This window comes from Falco punctatus (assembly GCF_963210335.1).
Source record: "Falco punctatus genome assembly, chromosome: 1".
Lineage (NCBI taxonomy): Eukaryota > Metazoa > Chordata > Aves > Falconiformes > Falconidae > Falco > Falco punctatus.
In genome coordinates, this window is record NC_137580.1 from 52,074,972 (window position 1) to 52,085,419 (window position 10,448).

At 37.4% G+C, this 10,448-nt stretch overlaps 1 protein-coding gene across 3 annotated transcripts; it reads left to right on the forward strand.

Annotated features, from left to right (window-relative positions):
* The first annotated feature begins 34 nt into the window (after positions 1-34).
* Positions 35-10,438, forward strand: LYAR (Ly1 antibody reactive). Of its 3 annotated transcripts, none has more exons than XM_080381665.1 (9): positions 35-115; positions 368-682; positions 1,623-1,737; positions 3,685-3,792; positions 5,160-5,243; positions 7,168-7,504; positions 7,774-7,875; positions 8,761-8,846; positions 9,158-10,438. In XM_080381665.1, exons 2-9 carry the CDS (start codon positions 561-563, stop codon positions 9,290-9,292), a joined length of 1,089 nt encoding a protein of 362 aa, XP_080237791.1. In that variant the 5' UTR covers positions 35-115; positions 368-560; the 3' UTR covers positions 9,293-10,438. The 3 variants fall into 3 exon arrangements, with proteins under 3 accessions (XP_080237791.1, XP_080237793.1, XP_080237792.1); XM_080381667.1 differs by having other exon boundaries at positions 48-115; positions 461-682; XM_080381666.1 differs by having other exon boundaries at positions 84-106.
* Positions 10,439-10,448: the final 10 nt, after the last annotated feature.

Genomic DNA, 10,448 nt, shown 5'->3' on the forward strand with positions numbered 1-10,448 from the left:
GCGGCGGGCGCGCAGGCGCAGAGCGGCGGGGAGGGACGGGAGGGGGAGGAGGGGGCAGGGCAGGGCAGGGCGGCTGCACGTGTCGCCGTTGGAGGCGGTGGTGGAGGTGCGGGCGGTAGGTACCGGCAGGGGGGAGGGTGCGGGGACGCGGAGCGGAGGGGGTGGGCCGGCCTTCCCGCTCCTGCGGCCGCCTCCGGGTTCCGCACAGCGGCGCCGCTGGCCTGGCCCCAGCGCAGGCGGGCCTGCTGCGGGGAGCCGCGAACCGCCGGCTGCGGAGCGAGGCGGAGGGGTAGGGGGCGTTGGTGGTGCCGGGGGTGCTGGTGTCCCCCGTGCTGAAGGTGTCGAGCGAAGTGAGTTTTCCCTTCAGGACTTTCACACGCGCGCAGTCAAGCAGCTTCGCTTTCCTGCCGGTGGGCGCGCAGCTGCGTTGCTTTGGGGCCATCCCAGCGCTTCTTTCCAGCTGTAAGTGTAGGATCAACCCGTGTATGCCGAGGGCTGTGCTCGTGTGGGGAGGAAGACGGTTGTACCCGCTGCCCAGGAGCTGCTGACTGCTCGGCGACATGGTCGTGTTCACGTGCAGTGCGTGTGGGGAATCTGTGAAGAAAGCACAAGTTGAGAAACATGTGAACATCTGCAGAAACTGCCAGTGCCTTTCCTGCATGGATTGTGGCAAGGATTTCTGGTAGGTAAAGCATGGAAAACAGCCTTGCTCGCTCTGCACTGGTTGTCACAAATACAAATATATGTTTTTCTATAGTATATTAGAATTAAATTTCCAATTTCTGAATAATTCATATTTGTATTTCAAACTTATGCACGTTTTTATATAATTTCAGACTTAATTATCCAGATTTGAGCCACAAGGACAGCTAAACCACACAGTAAACAGAGTTGCGATCTTTTATTTTCCCGATCTAAGTGACAGCACTTTCAGTGTCCGATCATTGACTGTTACTTGCTCTGCTGCTGCAGGGAGAGTGAGATTGGCAGTAACGTCAAAAGTTCTGAATTTGGTTGTCACTTTTCAGAATAAAGCAGTGCTACGCTCTGCTTTGAAATATAAATGTATGAATTTGCATAAGAAAATAAGATTGTCCTTAAATAATGGTTATATTTCTCAATGCTTCACTGACAAAAGATTAAGGTATATATTCATTCCTTTTCAGGGGCACTTATGAATTGGTCATACTACGCTACCACGTTTGTATATCTATATTTAGGAATTAGGTTTCTGCGAACATTTTTAACCTGCTTTTCTAATTTTAAAACATGTCAATGTGAGTAGTAAAATACAGAGGTGCTTTAAGAATTGTGCATACCTTACATATACAAATGTGCTTAAGTTAGAGTCATTAAGAAAAGCAGCAGTATACTGAAGACTTGGGTCTGATTTTGCAAGTCAGAAATTATTACTGAGGGCTGTAGCATGACAGAAATGTCAACAGTCTTACAAGCATGTACTTCAAACACGTCAAGCTTTACTTGTGTATGTGTTGACAGTATTGAGGTTTAAATGATAAATGCTATCATCTGTTACTTTAGTTTGTGGATTAGGTAAGTCTTGTGTAGTTGAAAGGACTGAACACTTTTGTGAATGACAGTTAAAAATCTCCCATGTCCAGGGGTGACGATTATAAGGAACATGTGAAGTGTGTAAGTGAGGACCAGAAATATGGTGGGAAAGACTTTGAAGCCAAAACTACCAAAGGAGATGCTAAACAACAGGAGTGGATTCAGGTAAGGTTTGTACTGTATAGATATATGATAAATAACTATTGTTTATAATGGTTAAGGAGAAGCTATACTGGAGCAAAGCAGAGGTTGATTTTTCCCAATACCCTCAGCTTGCTTTTGGCAGTTCCTTGTTAGGTATATTGCTTATTGTGGTAAGAAATGCACCTTTTGTTTTGAATCTCTGTCTTACTGGTTTGATGTAATGTTCCCTAGTTCTTGCATACAAAGAGGCATGGATCGTTGTCAGCCCTCTTCATGCCACATATGCTTTTGTAGACCTCCGCCAGGCATCCCTTCCCATCTCTTTGTCTCTGTTCCAGGCTGAGAAGTCCTACCCTGCTCACTTGTTCTTCATATGTAGATTATATCTTTGGTCCTCAGAAGTCTTCCCAGTTCTGCTGTATCCTTGTGAAATGAGGTTACAAGGACTACATACAGTGTTTAAGATGCAGATGAACCATATATTTACTCTGTGTCATAATGATGTTTTCTGTGTTCTTTATTCCTTTATTACTGATTTTTTTCAGTTGATCTACTGTTTTGACGGCTGCTGATCATTGTGCTGGTATTTTCATGGAATTGGCTATTTTAACCCCAAGATCTTATGTCTAAATTCCAGTGATCAACTTAAAGCCTGCCATTTTAGGATTGCTTTTCCTATGCATGCTGCTTTACATGAATTTTTGTTGAATGTAATTCATCTTTTTATTACCTAGTCACTCATTCTTTCAAGATCTTTCTGGAATTATTCACAGTCCTCATACTGAATAGCTTCATATCACCAGGAAAATTTTCCTGCCCTCTTTTCAGATATTTTTAAATATGTTGAACAGCAGAGGTTCCAGCATGGATGGAAATGTCTCCTACCCTATCTGTCCTACCCTTCGGGTAGTTACATATCTAATGCAAAAACCTCTTATGACTATTAGTTTCCTTTAAAAGTTTTGGGAAAGAACTGTCAGGTTTTTAAAATCCCATTAGATCACATTTATCCATGGATTTGTTGATTTCTATCACGTGTAGAACACAATCTAACAAAGTACTAAGCTACGTATGTATTCAAGGCATACAAATCATACCTTTGAAGTCAACAGATCAGTGTCCTCGAGGGTGAACATTGTTTGAGCGTGTTGTTCAAAGGCAGTATGATATGAATGCTATTGTTTATGAAAATTGTTAGCCTTCCTCAATACTTTCTACACAGAAAGGTGAGGGATTATTACAGAGCATCCTCTTCTGGTAGTCTTAACAGATCCACAAAACCTTTCAGTAAATACGTTTTCAGAAGTACAGGAAGGCTCTCCAGCATCCAGTGGCTACATTTTTAAATAATGAGAAGCTCAGAGCCTTTTTTCCCCTCCACATGCAGCAGTGCTGGTTCAATTAACTGCTGTAAGGCCCAAGCCTAACTTCATCTATGCTGTTCTGCTGGCACATCTAGCATAGGAACAGGCCTGAGCTGTCTTACAGGGATTAATGGTTGTTGAAGCTGGCACTACTGCCAAAAGAGATGCATGTCGAACTGTGGCCTCAAACTTAGCCTAATTTTCACAATTAACTCCAGAAGTTTGCAAAAACCAACCAGTTGGCAATTGCTTTGCTTAATGCAGGTCTTTTTCATGCTGCAGTGATTCCCTATGTGATACAGTTACTTTATTTTTAAATGTTTATATTACAGGTTGTAACTTGTACATCAGAAACCATTGGTGAGCAGTCCTGTTTGCCTACACATAACATTTTATATAGATAACTTTGACGCATCTTATGATATATGATAAAACCAAAGGTTAGCGTTTTCCCCACGCGTATTGAACAGTTCTTTCGAGCAGGGTATCCTGTTTATGGGTACTGGGTTATTTCTGTCCAGTGTGTTTCCAACTTGCCTACCTTGCATGTCTCATTTGATCATTATACTCCTTTGCTGATTTAGTTGTGTTTTTCTTCATTCAGAAAATTCATGAAATAATGAAGAAGCCAAACATAAGCCCCAAAGTGCGGAACATTATGGAGCAGATGCGTGTCTTTGATAATATTCCAAGAAAAAAAGTAAAGTTTCAGGTGTGTTCTAATAGAGATTTGTAGTAATCCATGCAGTGAGTTTAAAAATAGACTTTCTTAGTGAGTGTCACTCTCTTTTTTACAAAGGTGGGACAAATTGCTTATTTGGGCATTGGTAAATAGATGGCGTAATAGGTGAGTTTCAAATAGGCAATGATTGTAAAATACATCTCCTTGCTGTTTTAATTAGGTATAAGCCAAAGTCTCACCATTCAAGCTTAATCTCCATGTGTTAGCTTGTTCTTTTTTTTAAATACCTTTCTTCTTTTCTATTTGCAATTTCTATTGAATCTCCAAATGCTTAGACATAATTTTAAAGGATTCTTGTATCTGTGGCTTTGTGTTTTTCCTCGTAAAGGGACGATACTGTTTTGAGAGTTTTCCTGTTGCTCAGTAGTCTGACAGAATCTCCCACACTGCGTGCTGCACTAAACTTTGCATCACAGCCAAATCAAATCCTAAATGTTTCATGTGGTATCAGTAAAGAATTACTGGCAAGCTGGCCTTTCTCCCCACCCAGCAGCCTCTGATCATGGTTGCTTCCAAAGCACTCAAATAAAACCTAATGGAGCTGCAGTGAAGTTGCTGCTAGTGAGCTGTTAAGTTAGAATACTTTTCTACAGAATTGATGTTCTAAGCAGGGGAAGTGATGTTGTCAAGAAGCCTTTCTCTTTGATAAGATATGTTGCAGTGTAAGATCAAAAGTTTTTGCAGTTCATTGTCCCAGTTTACAAACGCAGCTTTCCTGAGATTTTCATTGCAATGGAAAAATCTTTATATTAGGTTTTACTTGGAATTCCACACTCGTGAAAGTTGATATGTTGCTGACAGTGCGAGCATATTATAAGTAGAAATTTAATGCTTTGTTTTAATTTTTAGCAGGGACTCCTGCAATAGCCCCAGCAACTTTCAAATGTTTGCATTGAGATAGTCGTTTGAATTGTACTTTTCTGTAATAAACTAAGGTATCCATTCAGGAGCATCACCATCTGTCCAGCACACAAATAAGTAAGATCAGATCCTAACGCTTGTAACTCGTGAGAACTGTCAGAAGGTTTGGTAGAACATTGTTAACATAACCAGCTGTATAAAGGCTTGAGGATTATCTTTTCTATATATTTAGCTTTTCTGGATTACTATTGGTGAAGCAATTGAGAGGCATGGTATAGCCTCATAACAGTACAAAGGCATTATGCAAAACAATTTAGCATGGAAGTTTAAAAGATCTCATAGAAAGTAAATGCCTAACCAGATCTTAAACAGAAGTGATTAGATTCTTAAATAAAAACAACAACCAAATGCATGGTAATAAAGAAAAAAGTCAGAGGTGCACCTTTTCAGTTATGGGTGTTTTTTTTCCTGCACAGAATTGGATGAAGAACAGTTTGAGAATTACTGACAGCATTTTGCAAGACCAGGTGTGGGATATTTTCTCTGAAGCAACCAGAAATGTAAGTTAAGTTAGAGGTACAATATTGTACAACAGGAATGCAGTCAAAAGTGCTATAAGGGAAACCTTTCAGACTCTCTTTGTAGATGTTAGCAGAAATATTGTCTCACATTGTTCCAGTGGATACTGTTACAATGTAATTTCCAAGACAATTGCTAATTTGTACAGCATATTGTTCCTGAAGTATTTGTGCATACTGGGCAAGTAGGTTGTGATTAAAAACATGGACACAGTGACGTGATTGTGACACAGTAGTGAGAAGGCTAATTTAACTTTATTCTATGCTATTAGTACAAAGGGAAAGGAAAACCACCACTTTTATCTTTGGTTCCAGTCTTTTACCACATGCCAAGAAGGAATAACACAATGTCTTTCTAGAACTTTATTGGCCTCAGATTTAAGTGTAGTGGAGTTGGAAAATAACAGCACCTAGTTTACTTATTTTATTAGTGGAGAGAGATGAGAACCTCCAGTTTCTGGTGCAAATTCCTCCCACTTCTGTGTACAAATTGTGAATTTACACTGACCTTTTTTTCTCAGTGGCTAATTTTGTGCTATTTCAGGGCTAGCTTAGCATGTTTTGGTAGGGTGGTGTTTTGATTGTTTGTTGACATGTATTGCTGCTACTAGAAAGCTGTTGTAGAAGCTTACTTCACTGTCGATGTAAAGATGTTCTCCTAGCTCCCCCCAACTTCTTCTGAGTCTGCATGCCTTTGACATTAATGCCTTGTTGATTATGCTTTATGTTCCTGACTTGATGATTCCAGTTAAATCTATTTGTAGTTTTTCTGAAGAATCCATATATAAGAGCCAGGAAGGAAGGAAAGACATTTCTTTAAAGGATAGGAACATAACATAAACTCTGGGCAGTGAGTTTCAAGGACATGTCTTGCTGAAACATTAATTCTGAGTTAGTACAACTTCACTGAAGTCTTAAGCAGTTTTGTCTTGATTTAAACTCATTTAAAAAAAAATCTTGAATCTGAACAATTATTTTATTTAGACACAAGTAAACGATTTACATTTTTCACAGAATATAGCATTAAAGCAAAATATGTAACACAACTTTCTTGCTCAGATCATTTCAATACACCTTTAAGAGGTCTTAGAAATATCTCAAAATACACTTCAGGGTGTATTTTCTGAAATGTATATACTCAAAGGAATTTCTTAAGTGGACTTCAAATTTAATTGAAATTGAATTGAAATTACTCTTTACAAAAACAAGTTAGTATTAAGTTGCTTGTATAAACATGTATTCTCTTTCTAAATAGCCACATTAATATTTCAGTAATTGTATTTCACTTGTAATTATTAAAGTTTAATTTAAACATAAAAATGTTCATTAGTATATGAATTCTGCTACAAGAAAATTCTTATAAGCCCAGGAACATTAAAAGAAAACCAGATGTGTTAAGGTGAGAAAAGTACAATTAAAACAAGCAGCAGTGCCTTTGTTGACATCATGCAATAATAGTTTGTTGTCCCAGACGTATCCCAAGACAGGGAAATGGATGGTACAGCTAAGATTATTTATTACTCAGGGCCTGTATATTTGGGAATAGGTTCTGTATCTTGCTGTAATATACTGTATTTTTGTCTATGTAAATTGAAGAGTTCTCTCCCTTAATTACATTTAGAAAATATGTTAAAAAACACATAGAGAAAGATTTCATATAGAAATTATATATGCTTTAAGACAACATTTCTTCTGTGATGTTAAGGTAATTAGCATTTAGGCTGATAAGTTAAAAGAAGAATCAGCCATGCTATGTAGTGCTGTTTCTCAGGTAATTGGTGTCACCACATGTAAGCAGTTTAATTGAATTCAGGATATTTGTGTTCTTCATGAATAATGTAGTAGAGAAAAGCTGTAACGTCAAAAAAGGCATGTAAAATGATAATAATCTGTCTTCAAACAAAAGATTTCAAGTGAGAAAGAACAAGACAAACCACAACCGAAGGAAGAGGGGCGGTCTACAGACACTAGGGAAGAAACAGTGGAAGAAGAAAATGGAACTACAGATGATAAAATTGAGAGGAAAAAGAATAAGAGAGAACGAAAAGAAGAGAGACAAAAGAACAAAAAGAAGGAGAAAAAGGACTTGAAATTAGAAAACCAGTCAGAAATAAAAAGGAGTAAAAAGTCCAAGAAAGGAAAGGAGAGCTTGGAGAATGAATTTGAATTAAATGGAAATGGCCATCACAGTGAAATAGAAGAGGAATCAAATGTAAAGAAACGCAAATGTAAACACACAGAAGGTATCTATCCTACACCTTATATTCTTGTTTGTTTTCAAGATGTTTTTTCTCAACACCTTAAAGTTCAATAATCTACCTAAGTAGAATTTTTTTAGTAAGTTACATAGACAAAGTAGATTATTTTTAACACTGTGGTTGCAGAGTCCTTATATAAAATCTGAACCTCTTAGCAACTATAAACTCACGTTACAAGAATTAAGTCACATCAGACTAGTTTTATAGTTTAGTTTTATAATGTTTTGTGTATGTTTATCCAATTCCATCTGTAGAGGAGCCTCACAGAGAAATGACAAAGAGAATGAAAACTGAAAACATTTCAGAAGGCATGGAAGCAGAAAACACCAATGGCAATGAAGAAAATGTGGGAACAGGTAAAGGTATTCTTAAAGGGGGAGTTCATATAGTTACAAACCGATTCTGCAAAAGACAGGGCAGAATGTAAATATAGTGCTTTTGCAGCAAGCCATGAAATCAGTTGTGCCTCAGTATACATATAGATTTGGATATTCAGTATACCTGTGTGTTCCATAGTAAGTGGCCTGTGCTAGAGTTAACATTTGATGTTGATCTAATTCTCTTAACTTGTTGCTTCTGCTGTGCTGGCAGCCTTTGGCTATGCTTGCTTCCACTGGGCAACGAGGAGTTTGGCATGTTTGTTTCACAGCAGCAGGTCTCTTTCCTGCTGCCACCCACATTAACCAACATAGAGGAAAAAGGGTAACAGCTCTGTTGCATCTGTTTGTATCTATTCTATCCCTGTTTTTCCTCAGTGAATTATAAATTGGTCTTTAGTTGTTTTGGACCTTAGTTTATGCTTACATAAACACGCCTATCATCTGACACACTTACTTTGAACATACAGATTGTTTATTCGGAAACTAGGGGTTAATGACCTCTGAAGTGGGTACTGTGTGAAATCGACTACCTGTGCTCCAAGGGTGAGGAGACACATCTTCCCAACTATTGCTGTATTAGTAAGAGTGGATGCTTAATAGCCGAAGCACAGAAGTAAAAGCAATCCCGGCCCTAGTTGTTAGAGTGGTATATTGGTTCTTCATGTCTATGCTATTACAATCTTCAAAAACAGCCTTTATGCTTAAGACACCCTGCTGTTGTAGGGTCAGTAAGGTAACAACTGTTGTGGTAGCTGAACTGGTTCCAAAATTAGGAGACTGAAGAAGGCTGGTTCCTACTAGAGAAAAAACCTGGAAATACCTAATTTTACTAATGATGTTGTGCACCTAATTTTTTTCTAGGTAAATTCAACTGGAAGGGAACCATCAAAGCAGTTCTGAAACAGGCTCCAGACAATGAAATTTCAATTAAAAAACTCAGAAAAAAGGTAATGGACAATATGTTTTTTAATCTCCTTTGATCTTGTGAATTTCTTTCTGTAATGCTTAAATTCATAAAATCCCACCCACATAAGCAAAGAAGTTTGACATTTAACAGAGTATCAGTTGACAGAATGTCAACTGAGGGACACATTCTTTATTGCTTACTGGACTACGGAAGAAATTCAGTGCTAGTTCTGCAAAGGAATAATAGCGTAATAGATTCCGTGCTATTTTTATAATACAGTGATGCGAATGTGTTATTTCTTAAAGTGGAATATCTTTACTAACTCAAAATTGTTCCTCTGTCTTTGTGCAGGTTATAGCTCAGTATTACGCAGTAGCTGGTGAATGTCACAAATCAGAAGAGGATATTCTTGTCATATTTAATAAGAAAGTGAACAACAATCCCAAATTTAAAGTTTTAAAGGACAAAGTTAAACTCCTGAAATAAGAGTTTCCATACTTTTGTAACTTTTGCATTTTAATCTTGCTGACTGAGTCAAATTCTTCTGTCAGCTGCACAAATATAATGTATTGGTCTCAATTTACATTGTATATTTGAGAGCAGAATTTAACTTTTAAGACTGGATTCCTCCTCTCTTTCTAGATTTATTACAGAACATTTTCAGATATTTTATTTTTTGATTTTATGGAAAATGTATATTTTTGGTACAAGTTTTAAGAGGCATTGAAAATAATTGCTGCCTACTGTATTAAAATTCTTCCAGTAATGGGTATAATGTATAGGCATGAATGTTTTAGAGGACCTGGACTGTGTGGCTTTTTGCAGAAACTATTGTAAGAGCAAATAGGATTTTCATATTCAAAAACCCACTGTGGAATATATGTTTTGTTATGCTAAAATTCAAAATGGTATGACTGATAGCCCCTTTATGCACTATATTTCAGGCTTTAATAACCTGTTAATTCTGTGATGTAAAATGCTTAATTAAAGTGTCAAGTTTGTGTATTGCACATTCAGTGAAAATCTAAAGACCAAGTTGCCTGTATATGTATAGCTACTAAATGTTTTAATTAGTAATGCAACTGACTTCAATGTAAGTAGTCTCATGGACTAAAAATTGACTAATGAAATAAGTTACTTTAAAACACAACCTTAAATATAATAAATCTTGCCGCTTTATGATTGCATAATAAAGCCACCAATTACACAAAATTTGAAGAGGTTGTTATATTGCAGTCACCAAAACAATTTAGGCAGGCCAGAAATCTTACGTGTATGTAAGAGACAGAATTCCCTGGGGAAAGTTACTTGGAAGTTTATAGGGTTTTAATCAAATGCGAAATAATGTGATAGGGAGTTCCTACCATGAAGTGATCTGTTAAAAACAGTGGTAGAAAGCTGGTGAAGATTTCTTGCAGTTTATGGTATGGTGTTTTGAAAACTGCATAGCGATTTCCAGCAGATACACTTTCATAAAACTCCCTAATGAAAATATCTGAATTTAAAGAAATACTGAATATATTAAAAGTATAAATATGAAAAAATTGTCTGATGCACTGGGTCCAGTTTTTCTGAGTACATATTTGTCTTGTTTACTATAAAATTTGCAATAAAAATACCTAAAAAATGTAAGATCTCTTCA

What these genes read in the sequence shown, in the direction of transcription:
- LYAR (XM_080381665.1), top strand. Translation starts at nt 561, where the DNA reads ATGGTCGTGTTCACGTGCAGTGCGTGTGGGGAATCTGTGAAGAAAGCA. An exon ending in TCTCTGAAGCAACCAGAAAT is followed by an intron (nt 5,244 to 7,167) that starts GTAAGTTAAGTT and finishes TTCAAACAAAAG; the next exon opens with ATTTCAAGTGAGAAAGAACA. An exon ending in TTAAAAAACTCAGAAAAAAG is followed by an intron (nt 8,847 to 9,157) that starts GTAATGGACAAT and finishes GTCTTTGTGCAG; the next exon opens with GTTATAGCTCAGTATTACGC.